The 22,499-nt window shown below is 35.4% G+C and overlaps 1 protein-coding gene across 8 annotated transcripts in view; it reads left to right on the top strand.

Annotated features, from left to right (window-relative positions):
• ADAMTS20 (ADAM metallopeptidase with thrombospondin type 1 motif 20) overlaps window positions 1-22,499 on the top strand; it is a 209,498-nt gene that overhangs the window by 148,933 nt on the left and 38,066 nt on the right. For 7 of the 8 annotated variants that reach the window (XM_054527154.2, XM_054527155.2, XM_054527153.2 and 4 more), the window contains one exon: window positions 7,867-8,034. The exons of the other annotated variant lie outside the window; for it this stretch is intronic. In XM_054527154.2, the coding sequence (XP_054383129.1) occupies window positions 7,867-8,034 (168 nt within the window). The remainder of the gene's footprint in view (window positions 1-7,866; window positions 8,035-22,499) is intronic. 8 annotated transcript variants of the gene reach the window in all.

Here is a 22,499-nt window from a genome sequence, read left to right as displayed (position 1 = left end):
CACTTCTTCCTGCCTGTACCTTCCTTAAAAATGAAAAAAATGAGAGGTACAATTTTCCTTCTGTGCAAACCTGGAACTGTCTTTAGTCAATCCTTATACTGGAATAATTGACTACCTATAAAATTGTAGCTTGAAGATAATTTCCCTCAAAATTTTTAAAGCATTGCCTATTTTACTTTAGCATTCTGAGCTATTATTGAGAAGTCCAAATGCATTCTGATTCCTTCCCTGTTGAATGTGCCATTGTTTCCATGCCTGTTCCACTGAAGCTTTTGGTATTTTCTTTCTGTTTATCCCTGTCATTCTTACAGTTTCTGGTGAAGTGACTTAGTGTTTACGAATGTGCTTAAAATTCACTTTGCTAGACATTCTTTCTGTAAGCTCTTTCATTAAAAAGATTTGTGTTGGGAAAATTTGTGTATTACACTTTGATAATTGCTATGCAACCATTTTTTTTAAAACTCTTTCTGGTTAAATATTGGGATTCTTGGTTTGGTCTTCTAATTTTCTTGTTTTTATCTTCCTATTTCTACTTCTGTCTTTTGATTTTACTCGATGGGAAACTTTACCAATATTTAAACTACATATTGAATTATTTATTTTAGTTATATTTTTTAATTATCAAAAGGTTTGTCTTGCATTCTTATTGTTTTAGTGTCATAGTATTCTATTTTTGTTTTGTCCATATAGGATCTACATTTCTCTTGTAACTACAGTATTTTTATTTTCAGGGGATAGTTTCTCTTTATTTTCTCTTGATAAAGACACACTCAGGATTTGAGAAAGGAAGTTAAAAAAAAAGGAATACAGGTTTAGTATGCTTTTAGATTATTGTGTCAAGCACTCTTTCAGGTTTCTTCATACATTATCTAATTTAATCCCACAACCACCTTGAGATGTAAGTGTTATTATTATCATAGCTTCTGACAGCTGAGATTCAATTGTAGGCCTCTGACACAAAACCCCATCTACTACTAGATTAGTATTCCATCTACTACTCTCCACTAGTGAAAATGATGAAACCCCAACTTAAATATTCATACAAATAGTTAATTTTGTGTGATTGAAGGCAAAATCTTAGAAATTAACTTAAATTCATTGAAATATGAAATTAATCTCTAAAACATTCTCCCCTCAACTTTTTTTACATATGGAAAACAGACATTAATATGTGCAGTGGGTATGGTCTTTTAATCTCAACTCTGACATTTCTCTTTTCAAAGCATCCTTAGAACTCATTTATTTCTCATCTCAGAGTACTCTGTGCATATTCCTTTTTAGGCCTTTATAACCCTACTTAAAAGCAAACTTCTTGGCTTTATGGCTGTTAACTCCCACAGCTAGCACATAAAACGTTTGTGGGAACTTGAAATGGTAAATCCTGCTATTTTGTTGGCACTTGATTTTAAGAATTTTGTAAATGTTACCATAGTAAGTAATGCCTTAAAAGACAATATTTTTGTAAAAAGGTATGCTTTAGATATTTTTCTGATCTCTTTAGCTTTTTATGGTCTACTCACACTGAATAGTTTTCTGCATTTGTCAGTCTAGGAAGGCAGACGGTCATGCTTCTGGATGTAGGCTCTCAGGGGTAAGATGGAAGTGGAGTTTTTATAATGGAATGTGGCACACATTCTTTCAAAAGCAGTGTTTCATTTGATTTGTTTAAAAACATTAAGAAAAAGTAAATTCACAATAATGGCCCCAAAGAAATTGGTAAAAATAGACAAGATTTGCATTATTCTCATATTAACCATAACATTTTTCTCCATGTCACCCTATACTTGTAAAGGTTCATGTTACTGGATGAGTCAATAAAAACTCCAAACAGGAACTCTTTAGATGAGTTCCACTTGCTAAACAGATTTTATAGACGAGTCTGAAATGTTCATTTCCCCTTTGTAGTACATACAAAGAATATTATTGGAAAGTTAAAAGTATAAATTACAAGCTTTAAATGAATGGCAGTTTTTCTTGAGCATTTTTTGCTGCAAATAGTGCTCACATCTTGAGTTAGACTTACATTTACTATTGCTTCTACCAAAATAAACTCAAATTCAATAATTAATTTTTGCAGGTTTGAAATAATTCTTTATCAAAACTTATTATTGAAGAAAATTAATCCAATAATTGAGGCCTTTAATTCTCACTCACTAGGATGAGTTCTTGTTCCAATTTTCTAATAGTTATTTGTGGAAAATAATATTATAAAATGAGATAAGTGAATATTTCTGTACAAGATACTTGCATAAGTTACTGCAGCTTTCCCTCAGGTTTTATATTTGAAAGTGAAAATAATCACAAAACTTTTCCAAAGTTATAATATAGAAAACATTAATAATTATAGGAAATTATCTTTAAATTTTACTTCCAATTGAGTTAGATGAATTACATGTAAGTTCTCTCATATTGCATGAATTAGCCAAGAACTGTAAATCCATTATGAGTGTACATACATGTACATATATGCTCAAAATAATATAAAATTATATATTATTATTACAGTGATATTAATTTAACCAAAATCGGCTGGATATATTTGTTGTTAATCATTTGGATTTTCCTTTAAGTTGAGAGTCAAATATATTTGCAAATTAATCTGATTTTTAAATTTTTAAATGTCTGGAGCTACAAATTTTAAATATGATTAGATGCAATGAAATGGAGTGAAATATTTCAGTGGTTAATATTTTTAAAACCAAATGCTTTCTTGGCTTATTAGAGCTGAATAGTCAAAGAACGCCTGTAACAAGTTAAAAAGGACATTTTCAAACTCCATTAAACTTTAAAACTGTAAGTATTATCTTTCAGGAAGCACTATGAATGGGGTCCCTGTTGATGGATTTAGTGTCTTACTCCCTAGAGCACATGTGCATTGAATTAAAGGAACAGTAGCAGTACTATTTTAGAGTTGACACTCTAGTCTTAATATGCATATTTGTCAATTTTTTGTTTGAAGCAGAAATATATCCTACTACTGTATTATAGCTACTTTAATGTTTTACTTTGCTAATAATTGAGATGCTCAATTTAAAAAAGGTTTCTTCATTCTAGGGAATTCTCTCAATTACAAAGTAGTTGTATAAACTCTTATCTAAGATTTTACTGTAGTGGGCTTTTCTCTTAGATCTACAAGTATCATTGGCTTCTGGAAGATTTCAGCACTATTGGGGTTTAGATATAGCCTCTTTGTTTTATTTAGAGAATGTTATATAGGCTTCTAAAAAAATGAAAGACATATACATGGATGCATACACATGATAGTGTTTTGTTTCTCAGAATATCTAATTTCTGGTCTGTTTTGACTTGAAATTCTATCATTTCCTGATTTAATATGTTGTTTCATACACTAATCTTTTATTTCATAATAGCGTTCTAAAGACATTTAATATAATCACTCAAACATCATTTAAAGAATTATTTAGCAAAATAGCTAAATAATTCTTTTTAAAAAATTGCCTTTAAAAATTTTAATTTTTTAAGTTTCTTTAAAAAAAATGCCTTTCATCTTACCTTTACCCACAGATGTATATGAAATAGGTATCTTATAGTTACCCAGCTTGTAAAATCTATAAAGGGCACAGTTTATGCATGACTAGTGTAATAGTTACTTTTCAGGGATATACAATTACTAGTTAGGGTACATACTAATTCTAACCAGTACCTGTATGTTTCCCCCTACTGTCAGAAAGGATACAGTGCCAGATCAATATAATAGTTTAGGGAAGCTTAAAAAAAAAACAAGGCTTCCATTTCCTACAACTGAAGCTAAATGAATTTTATTTCCTTATTTTATTTTGTTTAATAATTTAAGTTTCCAGAATTAATCAACAAGACTCCCACAAATTAAGTCAATACATTCATTCTTCTGCAGTTTCCTTATATATAAACAAAAAGATCCACACCTCAAATATAAGAAGTAATCTTATTCTATAATTATGTACAGCTTTTCTCTAAAAATAAAAATATACTTATTCCAAAGTTATCGTGTTAGGGGGACTAATTAACTTCAGGTCTCCATCCTGGAAGGCAAAGTACCAGCCAACCAGAACAACTCTAAAGAGTCTACTACCTTTTCAGGGCTTGCAAATTTTGCATTTGTTTCAAATGCCCTGTTTTATCTTAGACATTTGTCTGCACCTAATTTATAGGAATGATCAGTTCAGGGCACTTGTATGATTATTTAGTATCACTACTTCTGAAATGGGTTGTGTGCTGTATCTACTGTTCCATAGTAGTCATGGGAAAAAAAATCTCATTAAGAGTTTAAGACTATGTCAATTAAAGGGAACTAGGGCTGATTTTTGAGAAAAAGTCTTTTGATGAGAATGCTAGAAATGAATTATACAGCACTAAATAAAACCTCAAGACTATGATGGTGTCAGAGTTATAAAATGGAGGGGAAAAAACAGCAGATTGCTGGGATACCAGAAGAAAAAACTGCATGTTTGAATATTCCTACCAAATGGGCTATTTTGTGGAATCCTTACAACTCAGAATGTATTATGGTTTGAAAGGAAGGTATCATTTCACTAGTTGTTTACTCTATGGATGCCTCATTCCAACTAAAACATAACTCTTTGCATAACATGTCCTGTTTTACTTTAGAGAAATTCCCAGATGGAATTCCATCAGATATGATAAAATACTGGACGTATTCCTCTTTAAATCTTGAGGATAGAATCTGTACTTACCCTCTTCAGATCTTGGAGAAAAAGAGCTTTACTTTAAAAGTATATCTAAAGCATAATTTATTTTATAATTCTTTGATTTTGTATCTTTTTCTATCATTCCTAGAGGACTTTTGGTTTTTTAACCAATAAATATATTTCATGGAATTTAAAATTTTTAAGTAAATTATTTTAGAGTTTAATAAAAGCAAATTAAAAATTGCTTATACCATTAATAAACATCCATCAGCTGATAGTTATTACACATGCCACTTTGTAGGTGATATGGGTGATCTAAAAGGACTTGACCTTCAGGAAGCTGGGTAGATGAAGCATGTGACAAAAGTTGAAAATGCAGAAAATGATGAAGTGCTGAAAACAGGGTAGGACTCAGAAGAGTTCAGGAAAGTGAAAGATTGATGTATATTTACCCTAGACATGGGATTGAATTAGGGCTTTAAGGATAATTATTAGAGGAAGTGATTAGTCTAGGTAAAGGAAATAATGAGTTAGGCCCTGTTTTTGAGTGAATGTGTCACATTAAAGGGAAAGCAATTATTCTTAAAGAGAGCAAAGGTTTGCATGGTGAAAAGCAGCAAAATATAAAGTTGGAAAGGCATGTTGACTAAAATTTGGTGGATCAAGAAAGCAAGGAGTATAAGTTTGGTTTGCTATTAAGACAATAAGAGAGCCATTGTTAGCACTTGAGCAAAAAAAATATAAAGATTGATAAAAATAGATTTATGTTTAAATTATGTTCAATGACAATAACAGTCTGGATTAGACTAGTAATAGATTATATTAGTTTAATAGGTTAAAGTAACAAAGAAGAGAGAGAAGCAAAGATGACCTAAAGTTATAGAGTAGAACAGTATTCAGTTTCTTGAAAAATAATTCTTAACTTTGGCAGTGTACTACATGTGTGAGTTTATATTCCACTCATAGATAATGCTTATAGAGGAAATGTATTGCTGAATTCTTAATTAGAATTTGGAATTTAACCTGTCTCCTCTTATGTTACATAACTTTGTAAATGAATTGGCCATTCTTATCAGAAATGTCAACAATTTACTGTATATTTACTGGCTGATTCTTGGATTCTTGGCATTGTTGAAAGAACTCTGGGAATTTTACAAAACAGACACACCTGAACAATGTCTAGATAAGTCATATGAAACATACACATAAAACCATTCATCTTTGTCCATCAACAAACCTACCTCTCCTTCAAGAATGAATTTAAATATTACCTTCTCTTTGAACATTTACAAATATCCTAGAAAGAAATGGCTACATTTCATGAATTTTTAAATTCTATCATACTTTTTATTGTATCCTTTTAATGGTATTTAGTATTGTGGAGTGTTTTTGTTTTTCTGATCTTCACTGAGTGCAATATTAAGACCTACACTGGTATAATTCACTTCATAGATGATGTGTATCATTTAGATTATAAGCACTTGGAGGATACATCAAGGGCAAAAGCAAGAGATGCTGTTTAATGAATCTTTGCATGACTATTCACAACAATTATTACCTTTTAATAAAGTGGCTAGCAGAGGGAGTAATAAATGCTTCCTTTGTTCAAAAGGTAACGATTTAAAAGTATTATTTTGGGGAAAATTATTCTTCCATGTGTGAACATGTACGTACTCAAAGTAGTCAGCACACTCCATGGTATATACTTGATACTCAATAATATTTGATTTTTTTTAGTATATAATAGGTTATACTCTGAAAAATAAACAATGAAGAAAAGAAAGAGGCAGGGTAAGTGCCCAAGATAACATGGTCAGGAACGGTAAAGCATATAGGTAGGTCTAGATCAATAGAAGGAAAGAATGTATCTTAATACAACATATGAAGATCCATTAGAGATTTTCACAGAACCAAGTGTGTTCTGAGCGGCATGGAATGGCTGTTAAGTATTAATGAGGTGGAGGAGAAGTAGAGAACATCTAAGATATGATAATAGTTCTTAATAATCAATGCATTATTGCAACATATTGCTAGTAATATAAAAAGGTAAATTATCTCCAGACTGTTCATTTTTTAAAAGTTTAAAGTATTTGAGTATCAAATAGGCCATATAGTCTAATATTCTATGAATTCACAATATACATAAAATGCATAATGTGTTTCTAAATGAAACCATATGCCAACAACTGTCTCAGAGGAATGAGAAAGGTTGTGTGAACTCCATGACTTCTTTGCTTAGCTTTCCCCTGGTACATATATCATGCTGAAATTGTCAGTATCCTCTCTGAGACTATATGAAGGAAAATGGTAGAAGAGGAAGCTAATGTTTACTGAGGATCTACCAAGTGTAGTAGGACTGGGTTAGACATTTCATATTCTTTATCTTATGTTAATCTTCATAACAAGTTTGTAAGATTGATGCTACTACTCATGTTTTATAAATGAAAAAAAATCAAGACTTGGACAGGTTATGAAATGTGCCTAAAGTCACCCAGCTATAAGTGGCAGAAGTGATACTCAATGCCAGAGCCCAAGTGCTTTCTACCATACTGCACTGTCCTCACTCATAAAATGAAAACTGGCTGACAAATGAAGTCAAATCATTATTTTACCTATATTTTTAAAAAGATTTCAGTTATTTTTTGTTTACTAAATAAATCAGAAGGCCGATGGTAGAGAAAGACATCTTCCAGACTGATGCCAAAAACAACCTGAACTGAAATGCTGTTAAAAAAATAAACTTTCTCCTTTCTCAATCAGTTTTCTGCACTGAGAGATTACTAAAATTTGTTAACATAGAAAACATACTTTACAGTATAGAAAAGCATGTGGAGATAAAAATAGAATGGGTATTGATACTACAAAATTGAATGCAAGTTTTATTGGATGATAAAAGGAGTTAGTTGAGATAGTCTAACCTTAAAAGATTTAAAGCATTGTTGTGTCAGAAGAGTACCTGGTATATTGTAGACAATCATACATTTTTGTAGAATAAATTATAAAAATGTAATCATATTACCTTATGATATTCACATTAATTGATTGTCCAGAGCAGACTGGTAAATTTTAACTTTTCACTAATTAGAAATACTAGAGCATATCTTAATAAAAATATCAAAGGAATCATGTGTGGATTGTTACATTTTGTACTTCTTTAAGATAAACTTAAGTTAATCAAGAAGAAAATGAATCAAGTGCATTCATATTTCTTTTCTAGTGCTCAGCTTCTTGTGGTAAAGGTAGAAAGTACCGTGAAGTGTTTTGCATTGACCAATTCCAAAGGAAATTAGAAGACACAAATTGCAGTCAAGTACAGAAACCTCCAACTCACAAAGCCTGTAGATCTGTCAGATGCCCTTCATGGAAAGCCAATAGCTGGAATGAGGTATATGATGTATATTTTATAATTATATATTTTTTTGTATTTAAAAAGAAAATCTTAATTCATTCTTATTTTTCGTAACCTTGAATGTTTTGCTTCTCTAAAATTTATTGTTATATACTTTTTTGCACTATGCTGTAAGTTAGTATTAATACTAAACAGTGTTTACACATTTGCTAAATTTATAGTTAAATAATAAATTAGTCATTTGATTTTTTTAAAAATTAAGACCGGTCTTGCTATGTTGCCCAGGCTGTTCTTAAACTCCTGGGCTCAAACAATCCTCCCATCTTGTCCTCCCAAAGTGCTGGGATTACAGACGTGAGCCACTGTGCCCAGCCTAGTCATTTGATTTTTGTGCCTATAAACTTAACAAGAAATTTTGTTACTGAATACTAGCAGAGGCTACTGATAATCATAATACTATTCTGTGCAGGCTAACAGAAAAATATATATGATGATACATTTAGTAACTGCCTTGTTTCTACCCCCAAATCTTGGATGTTAGCTAAGATTGAATCCTGGAGAAGGGACTGGTAAATTCCAGATGGGATTGTAATCCGAGATTGAGAGTTAGGGAGCTGTCAGAGACAGATAGCCTAGGCTGCGCTAGAATGAAAAGACTCACCAAAAATGAAAAGACTCGGCAAAAATGAAGCTGATAAATAAATGAGACCCTGGCTGACAATTTAGCCTGTAAAAGAAGGGTAATTGATACCACTTGGCATACTCAGAGAAAAGAGATTAAAATTTAAATCCGGGTAGGCATGCCTGTGAAAATGACTGTCAAACACTACCAGCTTGGGAAATATTGACAGGACAAAAGTCATGAATGAAGTCAGAAAAGATAACTGGAATAATTTCCTGAGGACTAATTTCAATGGGGCTAGACTTTCAATGTAGCCATCTGGCTGCTCTCAGCAGTACCTCAGAGTGCTTATCTATTTCTTAAAGGTCCTAGTCCTGCAAAAGGAAAAAGAAACCCATCTTCTGATCTTGCAACTTCCTTATCTCTGTCAGATGTTTGAGTTATGTCTATTGGGGAGCTAGAAGGAAATGGAGTTTCCCCTGGGGTCCAAAGCCATCATCATTCTCTCTTTGCGCTCAGCATGTCAATGCAGGGCATGCAGCTTTGGAGTGGAATTATGTCAGTGCCTCACTGATACTGAATAAAAGCCTCCCAAATTGAGTAAAAATCTCAAATTTCTTTGTAGAAGAGGCAGCCTCTCTCAAGTGTTAATGTGCTGGGGCTTGTGGTCAATGTTTAATTGAAAACTAGATGCTAACGCATCTCTGTTTTTTATCCCACAAAAAAGATGTATTATTGGGTATTTGCTTCTATATTGAATGTTCAGCAAATAAATCAATTATTTTTCATGCTTTACCAGAGGTCATGAAGTCAGAAAAGATAACTGACTTCAGTTTCAGATTTCTCTATTAACTTGTTTTATTTCGTAAATGTCACTACTCCCTACTAAGTTGTTCAAGAAAGAAATAGTGGATCCATCCTTATCCTTTTTCCTTGCCTCTATAGTTAGTCACTCAACAGGTTCTCTCATTTCTTTCAGGTAGCTCTTGAATCTCCATTGCACACACTCCGGTCGAGTTTAATAGTTCATCATCATCTGTTCCTGAGCCTGTAATGGCCTCTCTACATATATTTTGGCCATTATTTACATTCACGTAGTGTGAGCCCAGAAGAACTCAGATATGCTTGTGTCACTTAATATCATCTTGTGTCACTTAATATCATCTGTGACTAAGCATTATCTTTAGGGAGTAAGACTAAAACCTAACCCATGCTCGCTTGTTCAGAATTATCTCAGACCAATATCTCTTTTTCTCTTGGTGGCAATGGATATTTTGTTTCCTAAGCATCTAGCTTTGTACCTAAGCTAAATACTTCTTACTTTGAATACTGTGATCTAATTGCAAAAATACTCACCATCTCTTAAATTATTATGTTTCCAATATTGTGGTTTTGCTTAAAGTGGAGGTTTGCCTTACTTGATCTGGATAGAGGTGTGTCAGGATAATGGCAAAGTAGCTTTCCCCTAAGGGTGTGAAACATTGTAAAGGCACTGAACATGAACGGCCACAGATCTGTCCAGCAGTTAACTCCCAGTTCCTACATCAGGCAGGAGCCACAGGGGCATGGGAGTGGAAGTGGGAGAGACTTTTTATGTCTTGGCCACCAATATTCCTGTTGGTCCCAAAGATTCTTTTGCTGCTGTGCAGCTGCTGCAGCTGCTGTGGTTGGTATTCATGAGAGACACTTTCTGTCTCTGAACCTCCAGCTCCACAACAGTGAATCCATCATCCGTGGTAACAAATTGGCCTTGGCTTACCACCGAATATGAAATTATATAAGATCTGCTAAAGGAACATATTTCTGGGGCTTCAAAAATACAGATATGAATATTTAAGGACTATAAAAAATAGATGCTTTTTTATATAATTTGCTTGCTTCTCTTTGAATTAGTTTTCCTTGTCATAGAAATTAGTTGCATTCACCCACACAGTCCCCAAATCTCTGCCAGAAACAAATGACCACTTGTGAAGTCATTGCCTTTTGATTTATTCTATAAAAAGCACCCACACGAAGTTAACAATTGCAAGCTGTCATTGCACTACATATAATAATGTATTAAACAGAAGTGTAATTTCAGAGGTAGTTACAAGATAATCACTGGTTGTTGCTTTATTCCGATTGTATAAACTGTAACATTGCCTTAATATAATCACTGACTCTTAAAATAATTTCATTTTATTACTATTTTACATGATGCCTCAAATGGAAAGACTCATTTGGTAAATTTTGACCACAGAGGTGCTTAAATTAGTTTTGAAGGAGCACTCTTCATTTGATATTTGTATCTTTTTTTTTAATGAAAGGATTTAGTAATGCATTTTAATGACTGCTGCTAAACAGGAACAAACATTGCTATACAGAGCCATTTGTCCTCTATGTTCAGATGTATATCCTTAGATGCAAATTAAATAATTGAATCATTTAAAACAACAAAAAAAATCCCACCCCACCCCCACTTCCTGGAAGCGAGGGGATTTTTTTTTTCGTTTAATTTTATCTATTTGGGAATAGCAGCTTCACTTGTAAATTCAAGTTTTTAAAGCTAGTATGGTTCTAGATTCTTCATTGTCTCAGGTCACATCTACTTACTTTAGTGCCATCCAAATGCACAATCTCTATTTAGGAAAAAAATATTCTGAATTCTCACCTCCCCTTAATCATGGCAAACCTGCTGGACAATTTAGATACCTAAAGAATCTCACACAACAGTATTCAATGTAGAACCAGGTCAAATCAGCCTCTTGGCTGCTTACATCTTCTTTGATACCCATCATTTTCTTACTTGCATTTTAAGATCAGAGCCGGGACCAAAGGTGATATAAATTCCAAAATCCCACAAATCTGCTGCCCAGTGCTCTCCACCCAAAGCCCCTAATTTGGAAAAAAAAGAAAAGAAAGAAACTGTATGCTAAATGCTAGATTTTTTGTTGTTGTTGTTGTTGTTTGTTTTGTTTTGTTTTTTCTTTTTATTATTATTATTATTATTATTATACTTTAGGCTCTATGGTACATGTGCGCAACGTGCAGGTAAGTTACATATGTATACATGTGCCATGCTGGTGTGCTGCACCCACCAACTCGTCACCTAGCATTAGGTATATCTCCCAGTGCTATCCCTCACCCCTCCCCCCACCCCACAACAGTCCCCGAAGGGTGATGTTCCCCTTCCTGTGACCATGTGTTCTCATTGTTCAATTCCCACCTATGAGTGAGAATATGTGGTGTTTGGTTTTTTGTTCTTGCGATAGTTTACTGAGAATGATGATTTCCAATTTCATCCATGTCCCTACAAAGGACATGAACTCATCATTTTTTATGGCTGCATAGTATTCCATGGTGTATATGTGCCACATTTTCTTAATCCAGTCTATCATTGTTGGACATTTGGGTTGGTTCCAAGTCTTTGCTATTGTGAATAATGCCGCAATAAACATACGTGTGCATGTGTCTTTATAGCAGCATGATTTATAGTCCTTTGGGTATATACCCAGTAATGGGATGGCTGGGTCAAATGGAATTTCTAGTTCTAGATCCCTGAGGAATCGCCACACTGACTTCCACAAGGGTTGAACTAGTTTACAGTCCCACCAACAGTGTAAAAGTGTTCCTATTTCTCCACATCCTCTCCAGCACCTGTTGTTTCCTGACTTTTTAATGATTGCCATTCTAACTGGTGTGGGATGGTATCTCATTGTGCTTTTGATTTGCATTTCTCTGATGGCCAGTGATGGTGAGCATTTTTTCATGTGTTTTTTGGCTGCATAAATGTCTTCTTTTGAGAAGTGTCTGTTCATGTCCTTCGCCAACTTTTTGATGGGGTTGTTTGTTTTTTTCTTGTAAATTTGTTGGAGTTCATTGTAGATTCTGGATATTAGCCCTTTGTCAGATGAGTAGGTTGCAAAAATTTTCTCCCATTTTGTAGGTTGCCTGTTCACTCTGATGGTAGTTTCCTTTGCTGTGCAGAAGCTCTTTAGTTTAATTAGATCCCATTTGTCAATTTTGGCTTTTGTTGCCATTGCTTTTGGTGTTTTAGACATGAAGTCCTTGCCCATGCCTATGTCCTGAATGGTAATGCCTAGGTTTTCTTCTAGGGTTTTTATGGTTTTAGGTCTAACATTTAAGTCTTTAATCCATCTTGAATTGATTTTTGTATAAGGTGTAAGGAAGGGATCCAGTTTCAGCTTTCTCCATATGGCTAGCCAGTTTTCCCAGCACCATTTATTAAATAGGGAATCCTTTCCCCATTTCTTGTTTTTGTCAGGTTTGTCAAAGATCAGATAGCTGTAGATATGTGGCATTATTTCTGATGGCTCTGTTCTGTTCCATTGATCTATATCTCTGTTTTGGTACCAGTACCATGCTGTTTTGGTTACTGTCGCCTTGTAGTATAGTTTGAAGTCAGGTAGCGTGATGCCTCCAGCTTTGTTCTTTTGGCTTAGGATTGACTTGGCAATGCGGGCTCTTTTTTGGTTCCATATGAACTTTAAAGTAGTTTTTTCCAATTCTGTGAAGAAAGTCATTGGTAACTTGATGGGGATGGCATTGAATCTGTAAATTACCTTGGGAAGGATGGCCATTTTCATGATATTGATTCTTTCTACCCATGAGCATGGAATGTTCTTCCATTTGTTTGTATCCTCTTTTATTTCCTTGAGCAGTGGTTTGTAGTTCTCCTTGAAGAGGTCCTTCACATCCCTTGTAAGTTGGATTCCTAGGTATTTTATTCTCTTTGAAGCAATTGTGAATGGGAGTTCACTCATGATTTGGCTCTCTGTTTGTCTGTTATTGATGTATAAGAATGCTTGTGATTTTTGTACATTGATTTTGTATCCTGAGACTTTGCTGAAGTTGCTTATCAGCTTAAGGAGATTTTGGGCTGAGACAATGGGGTTTTCTAGATATACTATCATGTCATCTGCAAACAGGGACAATTTGACTTCCTCTTTTCCTACTTGAATACCCTGATTTCCTTCTCCTGCCTAATTGCCCTGGCCAGAACTTCCAACGCTATGTTGAATAGAAGTGGTGAGAGAGGGCATCCCTGCCTTGTGCCAGTTTTCAAAGGGAATGCTTCCAGTTTTTGCCCATTCAGTATGATATTGGCTGTGGGTTTGTCATAAATAGCTCTTATTATTTTGAGATACGTCCCATCAATACCTAATTTTTTGAGAGTTTTTAGCATGAAGGGTTGTTGAATTTTGTCAAAGGCCTTTCCTGCATCTATTGAGATAATCATATGGTTTTTGTCTTTGGTTCTGTTTATATGCTGGATTACATTTATTGATTTGCGTATATTGAACCAGCCTTGCATCCCAGGGATGAAGCCCACTTGATCATGTTGGATAAGCTTTTTGATGTGCTGCTGGATTCTGTTTGCCAGTATTTTATTGAGGATTTTTGCATCAATGTTCATCAAGGATATTGGTCTAAAATTCTCTTTTTTTGTTGTGTCTCTGCCAGGCTTTGGTATCAGGATGATGCTGGCCTCATAAAATGAGTTAGGGAGGATTCCCTCTTTTTCTATTGATTGGAATAGTTTCAGAAGGAATGGTACCAGCTCCTCCTTGTACCTCTGGTAGAATTCAGCTGTGAACCCATCTGGTCCTGGACTTTTTTTGGTTGGTAAGCTATTGATTATTGCCACAATTTCAGCTCCTGTTATTGGTCTATTCAAAGATTCAACTTCTTCCTGGTTTAGTCTTGGGAGGGTGTATGTGTTGAGGAATTTATCCATTTCTTCTAGATTTTCTAGTTTATTTGCATAGAGGTGTTTGTAGTATTCTCTGATGGTAGTTTGTATTTCTGTGGGATCGGTGGTGATATCCCCTTTATCATTTTTTATTGCATCTATTTGATTCTTCTCTCTTTTTTTCTTTATTAATCTTGCTAGCGGTCTATCAATTTTGTTGATCCTTTCAAAAAACCAGCTCCTGGATTCATTTATTTTTTGAAGGGTTTTTTGTGTCTCTATTTCCTTCAGTTCTGCTCTGATTTTAGTTATTTCTTGCCTTCTGCTAGCTTTTGAATGTGTTTGCTCTTGCTTTTGTAGTTCTTTTAATTGTGATGTTAGGGTGTCAATTTTGGATCTTTCCTGCTTTCTTTTGTGGGCATTTAGTGCTATAAATTTCCCTCTACACACTGCTTTGACTGCATCCCAGAGATTCTGGTATGTTGTGTCTTGGTTCTCATTGGTTTCAAAGAACATCTTTATTTCTGCCTTCATTTCGTTATGTACCCAGTAGTCATTCAGGAGCAGGTTGTTCAGTTTCCATGTAGATGAGCGGTTTTGAATGAGATTCTTAATCCTGAGTTCTAGCTTGATTGCACTGTGATCTGAGAGATAGTTTGTTATAATTTCTGTTCTTTTACATTTATTGAGGAGAGCTTTACTTCCAAGTATGTGGTCAATTTTGGAATAGGTGTGGTGTGGTGCTGAAAAAAATGTATATTCTGTTGATTTGGGGTGGAGAGTTCTGTAGATGTCTATTAGGTCCGCTTGGTGCAGAGCTGAGTTCAATTCCTGGGTATCCTTGCTGACTTTCTGTCTCGTTGATCTGTCTAATGTTGACAGTGGGGTGTTAAAGTCTCCCATTATTAATGTGTGGGAGTCTAAGTCTCTTTGTAGGTCACTCAGGACTTGCTTTATGAATCTGGGTGCTCCTATATTGGGTGCATATATATTTAGGATAGTTAGCTCTTCTTGTTGAATTAATCCCTTTACCATTATGTAATGGCCTTCTTTGTCTCTTTTGATCTTTGTTGGTTTAAAGTCTGTTTTATCAGAGACTAGGATTGCAACCCCTGCCTCTTTTTGTTTTCCATTTGCTTGGTAGATCTTCCTCCATCCTTTTATTTTGAGCCTATGTGTGTCTCTGCACGTGAGATGGGTTTCCTGAATACAGCACACTGATGGGTCTTGAGTCTTTATCCAATTTGCCAGTCTGTGTCTTTTAATTGGAGCATTTAGTCCATTTACATTTAAAGTTAATATTGTTATGTGTGAATTTGATCCTGTCATTATGATGTTAGCTGGTTATTTTGCTCGTTAGTTGATGCAGTCTCTTCCTAGTCTCGATGGTCTTTACATTTCGGTATGATTTTGCAGTGGCTGGTACCGGTTTTGCCTTTCCATGTTTAGTGCTTCCTTCAGGAGCTCTTTTAGGGCAGGCCTGGTGGTGACAAAATCTCTCAGCATTTGCTTGTCTGTAAAGTATTTTATTTCTCCTTCACTTATGAAGCTTAGTTTGGCAGGATATGAAATTCTGGGTTGAAAATTCTTTTCTTTAAGAATGTTGAATATTGGCCCCCACTCTCTTCTGGCTTGTAGGGTTTCTGCCGAGAGATCCTCTGTTAGTCTGATGGGCTTCCCTTTGATGGTAACCCGACCTTTCTCTCTGGCTGCCCTTAACATTTTTTCCTTCATTTCAACTTTGGTGAATCTGACGATTATGTGTCTTGGAGTTGCTCTTCTCGAGGAGTATCTTTGTGGCGTTCTCTGTATTTCCTGAATCTGAATGTTGGCCTGCCTTGCTAGATTGGGGAAGTTCTCCTGGATAATATCCTGCAGAGTGTTTTCCAACTTGTTTCCATTCTCCCCGTCACTTTCAGGTACACCAATCAGACGTAGATTTGGTCTTTTCACATAGTCCCACATTTCTTGGAGGCTTTGCTTGTTTCTTTTTATTCCTTTTTCTCTAAACTTCCCTTCTCACTTCATTTCATTCATTTCATCTTCCAGGGCTGATACCCTTTCTTCCATTTGATCGCATCGACTCCTGAGGCTTCTGCATTCTTCACGTAGTTCTCGAGCCTTGGTTTTCAGCTCCATCAGCTCCTTTAAGCACTTCTCTGTATTGGTTATTCTAGTTATACATTCTTCTAAATTTTTTTCAAAGTTTTCAACTTCTTTGCCTTTGGTTTGAATATCCTCCCGTAGCTCGGAGTAATTTGATCGTCTGAAGCCTTCTTCTCTCAGCTCGTCGAAGTCATTCTCCATCCAGCTTTGTTCCGTTGCTGGTGAGGAACTGCGTTCCTTTGGAGGAGGAGAGGTACTCTGCTTTTTGGAGTTTCCAGTTTTTCTGCTCTGTTTTTTCCCCATCTTTGTGGTTTTATCTACTTTTGGTCTTTGATGATGGTGATGTACAGATGGGTTTTTGGTGTGGGTGTCCTTTCTGTTAGTTTTCCTTCTAACAGACAGGACCCTCAGCTGCAGGTCTGTTGGAGTACCTGGCCGGCCGTGTGAGGTGTCAGTCTGCCCCTGCTGGGGGGTGCCTCCCAGTTAGGCTGCTCGGGGGTCAGGGGTCAGGGACCCACTTGAGGAGGCAGTCAGCCCGTTCTCAGATCTCCAGCTGCGTGCTGGGAGAACCACTGCTCTCCTCAAAGCTGTCAGACAGGGACATTTAAGTCTGCAGAGGTTACTGCTGTCTTTTTGTTTGTCTGTGCCCTGCCCCCAGAGGTGGAGCCTACAGAGGCAGGCAGGCCTCCTTGAGCTGTGGTGGGCTCCACCCAGTTCAAGCTTCCAGGCTGCTTTGTTTACCTAAGGGAGCCTGGGCAATGGCGGGCGCCTCTCCACCAGCCTCGCTGCCGACTTGCTGTTTGATCTCAGACTGCTGTGCTAGCAATCAGTGAGACTCTGTGGGCGTAGGACCCTCTGAGCCAGGTGTGGGCTATATTCTCCTGGGGCACCGTTTCCTAAGACCGTCGGAAAAGCACAGTATTCCGGTGGGAGTGGCCCGATTTTCCGGGTGCTGCTTGTCACCCCTGGAAAGGGAACTCCCTGACCCCTTGCGCTTCCCGAGTGAGGCAATGCCTCGCCCCTGCATAGGCTGGCGCACGGTGCACTCACCCACTGACCTGCGCCCACTCTCTGGCACTCCCTAGTGAGATGAACAGGGTACCTCAGATGGAAACGCAGAAATCACCCGTCTTCTGCATCGCTCGCGCTGGGAGCTGTAGACCGGAGCTCTTCCTATTTGGCCATCTTGGCTCCTCCCCTAAATGCTAGATGTTTAAGATATTTTGTATTTCTGTAATTCCATATTGTCTATATTTCAAAAATATGTAAGTATAAATCCTTATTTCTATATTTTCAGAATTTCTGACATATATGTATATGTTTTGTAATTTGAAAAATAGCAAATGTTAATTTTTTAAGTCCCTAAAGCTCCTAAGAATCTGTGATCCCTTCATTTGAAATGTCAGGGTATTCAGTGACATTTCTACTGGTGAAGGTAGACTAGGGTTCAGGGACAGGGAGGATGCCTTCCTGCTTCCAGTGCTGGTTAAACTTTGCTTGCTAATTTTTTCTAGATAGTGAAACTCTATTTTTCATTTCAGTGCTATCTGTTAGTGCTCCTCCTTTATCATCTTTCTTGATATTTAAAATGGTCTTTCTTGGGGTAGGCTGAGGTGTCTAGCACTCTAACTTAGGGCATTTATCAAACTTTTCAAGGCATAAATAAGAAAAGTAAAAAAATGAGAAGAAGAAGGGAGCAGCAAGGGACAGTCACTTCCTGACACTACATAAGAGTTTTTATTCTCCACAAATGCAGGTATTATTACGTTCATTAGGCAGATGAAGAAACAGCAGCTTATAGAAAGTTTAAGAAGTTTGTGTAGGTCATAGTGCAGGAAATGTTGGGGGCAGGGATTTGAACACAGGTCTAGTTGAGCTTTCTCCATTATACTAGTTATCATTATCCCATTATTATCATTATACATTAGCTCATCCTTATATTTCCTTAGCAAATTATTGCCCCTTTGGCCAAGAAGGACACATGAAGTTCACAATTTCAGGCCGTCACTGCACTACATATAATAATGTAGTCAATAGAAATGTAATTTCTAAGTTGTGCTGAATTCGTTGCAAGTTTTTAATGTAAAAATGTCTGTTGCATAAATATGAAATATTATATATAGAGATTTTACAGGTTAAAGGGTAAACAACTGAGGATATAGTTGATTACATATTAAATATGATGGAGTTGCTTAAATCACTAACATATTAGGTTACATTAACAGAAAGATGATGTTCAAAGTGTTGGGCACTAATACATCCTGATCAGATATTTGGAGTAGTGCCTATTCTGGAATACAGATTATAAGAAAAATCTTGACAATTTTCCATATCCCTAGAGAAAAACAATTAAATGGTAGCAACTATGCTATGTCAGTTGTCTAGTGTTCTGCTGCCAGTAGCAAGAGCCCTGATTTTATTAGTGGTTTAAACTACAAAGACTTTTATTGTTTATATAACAAAATCAGAGGGTTGCTGATTTTAATTTTAATTCAGCAGCTCTACAACATTAGGGTGCTGGATTGACATTTCTGTGATTCTGTTGTTCAACTCGTAATGGTCATAAAATGGCTGCCACAGTTCCAGTCCTCACATCTTCATACTTTCTCACATGAAAGTAGGTATATATTTGTTCTACATTTAAAAGACAGACAGATTCTGGACAATGCATTAAAGTTTAAAAAATATTCTAGTTCAATATAACAGAATATTTGCTAATATTGCAGATTTAAAAAGGCCATGGCTGCTTTCACAATACAGTGAACATACCCACAATGAAGTTATTTAAGTATGGGTAGGTTTTATGGTCACTCATTCATTATTGTTATAGAAGGATTTCATAATGAAAGAGAAATTAGGATTACTTATTCCTAGAGTCTCTTTAACCTTAAAATACTATACTGCTGCTAATGATACTACTATATTATTGATTCCCTTGAAATAAACCATAGTTGCAAATAAGTGACTATAATGAAATCAAAACCTTATCCATAATAAAAAAATTATAAACAAATCATCAAAAGGAAGACTTCCCTATTTTAATTTTAAATAATTATTTATTAAATAGCAGAGTGAGTCAGCCTTGATGAACCCATTTTTGCAATGCGCAGTCTAATATTTCCTTATCTCTGCTCCACAATAGCTATAATGGCTACAGTACCTGTGGATTTGCCAAAATTTACCTAATCCATTTCCACTCTCAAGTCTTTAAAGCAATAATGTATGCAGTGTTATATTTGTTCATAAATAGGATATTTATGAACTGTCTGGACTGAGTTATGTAATATAGATGAAGTAGTGCATCCCAAACAATTAGTTGGTGTTATAATTACACTTACAGCTTCACAATGCCTTTACATTCATTACCTGGATTTTTTAAAAAGACAAAATTTGACATGCTGATAAATATTAGTTCTATAAAACTGTTAAAATAATGGATACATATTTAGTAGTTATAATGTACCTTGAGAAGCCATTCTAGTAAGCCACTTAAGAGTGGATGATAGTGTTTTCCCTGTATCTACAACCATAGAAGAAAATGGCTTTGGGAAAAGCGAAAGAGTTCTGCTATGGAAATATTAAATTTTAGGTGCCTTTGACATATCTAAGTAGAAAACATATAAAAATCTTGTAAATACATGAAACAGTTCTTATAAATACATGAAAATGTAAATGCAGAACTCAGAATTGTGATCAAAGCTGGAGATAACATTTAGAAATTACTCATGTATAGAAGAAATGGCTCAGAAAGAGCTTTTTAAGAGAAGCAAGTTATAAATGGAACCCTGGGATATGCTGACATTTAATGAATATGCAGAGAAAATAGTAAAAGACCCTGAGAAGGAGCAATTCAAGAGGTAAGAGGAGACCCCCTAGAACTAAAGCAGTTTCAATCACAGAACCAGAATGATTCAACAGAAAGTGATCAGTGGTGCCAAATGTGTTCGGGAGATTAACTAAGAAAAGATTTGAAAACTTTCTATTGGACTTGGCAATTGGGGTTATTGATGACAGCAGGCTAAGGAATATTCAATTTAAGCAATGAATTCGTCTATGTTAAAATCTAAAACCATACTGATTGACGCTTTTGTACTTTTATTCCTAAAAACTGAAAAACAAGTTACTTTTTTCTTCCAAGTAGTAGTCCCTTCTTTTTCTTTTTAGAGAAGAGGTTCATATCAAAAATGTAGTAGCTAGCTGCTCTCTTAGTGGATTTTTTAAAACTCATGCTAGGATCAAAGGACCAATAATCAAGTGTGGTTTATTGAATTGTAGGAAATTATATTTATCTAATAGAACTTCTTGCTAAACTGTGTTTTATAAACTATTTTTTTTCCAGGAATTCTTTTTCAGTCTTAGAGGCAGGATGTTTTCCAAATATAGTTTATATTTCTGAAATTAGCTGTGAAAAATGTTTTCAGGAGCTTTATTTTATAGGCTAGACATTTTCATAAGAGATTCATTTAAGTTAAACTACATCCAGACATTTTAGTCTATTTAATATTGTGCCATACACAAAGTGCACATGAAATTATTATTCTCTACACAAAGAACTGTATATTTTTTTCTGAAAATATTTAATGAGTTGGCAAAATTCAACTGCTTAAGCATAACATGAAGGTCAGTGTAAGTTATGTAGATGTGCATAAGATTTTATACATTTAAATATGCCTTATATTTTACTTCATAAGTAAAACAACAAAAATCCTCTTTGAAGTCAGTGGTTGCTGCTTATACTCACAAGACAGAAAAGTAAATTTTAAAGTGCTTTTCCGGTAAAAATGTTGACAGAGTTTATGAGAGGAATTTTAGTCTACTGGGTAAACGAAATTCTTAGCTTTTGTGGGCTTTAAATTTTTTTCTTTCAGGGTAAAACTGAATTTTGCAGATATATATTTACTGTTGTGAAAAGGAAATTAGTTACTCTGGAATCCTGCAGAAATAATGAACTTGGTGAATAACCTGATTTTCCCTCTTATAATATTACAGTTGGGAATACTAATGGATCCCCAAACAATATTACTCATTATGACCTCCAATTCCTACTGGAATGACAAGGAATATAAACAATGAAACTCACAAATTAAATATCTTTAGACATATTCTACACTTTATTAACATTGGCATCACAGCTCTTGTAGTTAAGCTCTGTTATTATATGGTTTTACTACTTAATTTTGGAACACGTCACATCCTAGAGTTGAAAGATTGCCAAGTCCTTCTTCATCCCCAGGAGGCAACACAGTAAGAGCTCAGTCCGGAGTAAAAAAGAACGGAACTTCAACTATTTTTCACTGCTGCTATGATCTGAATATATGACAACCCTACACCTGAAAAAAAATATGTATGTGTTGAAATCCTAATCCTTGAGGTGATGGTATTAGGAGGTAGGGACTTTGGGAGCTGACTAAATCATGAGGGTAGAGCCCTCATTGTTGGAATTAGTTCTCTTATAAAAGACACTCCAGAGAGCTGGCTTGTTCCTTCACCCATGTGAGGACACAGTGAGAAGGCACCCTTCTACAAATCAGAAAGTAGGCCCTCACCAGACACTGACACCGCCAGCACCTTGATCTTGAAATTCCTGCCTCCAGAACTGTGAGAAATAAATTTCTGTTGTTTATAAGCCATGAGTTTATGGTATTTTGTTATAGCAGCCCTAATAGACTAAGATAAAAAAATTGGTACCGATAATGAGGTGCTGCTATAACAAATATCTAAAATACAGAAGTGGTTTTGGAACTGGGTAATGACTAGCAGCTGGAAGAGCTTTGAGATGCATGCTAGAAAAAGCCTGTAGTGCCACGAATGGATCATTAAGGGCTATTCTTGTAAAAGCCCATAAAGAAAAGAGGAGAGCTTTAGAGAGAGCCTCAATCTTTGAGAATACCTAAGTAGTTGCAAACAGAATGTTCTTAGAAATACAGACAGTAAAGGCCATGAAGTCTTAGATAGAAATTTTTATTGGACAGTGGAGGAAAGTCTATGCTTGCTCGAAAGTGGCAAAAAACAAACAAACAAACAAAACCTGAAAGAACTGTACTCATGTTCCAGTGTTTTGTGGAAGATAGAACTGATGAG

Source organism: Pongo abelii, chromosome 10, assembly GCF_028885655.2.
Source record: "Pongo abelii isolate AG06213 chromosome 10, NHGRI_mPonAbe1-v2.0_pri, whole genome shotgun sequence".
Taxonomy (NCBI): domain Eukaryota; kingdom Metazoa; phylum Chordata; class Mammalia; order Primates; family Hominidae; genus Pongo; species Pongo abelii.
This window is presented reverse-complemented; position numbering and strand designations above follow the sequence as displayed.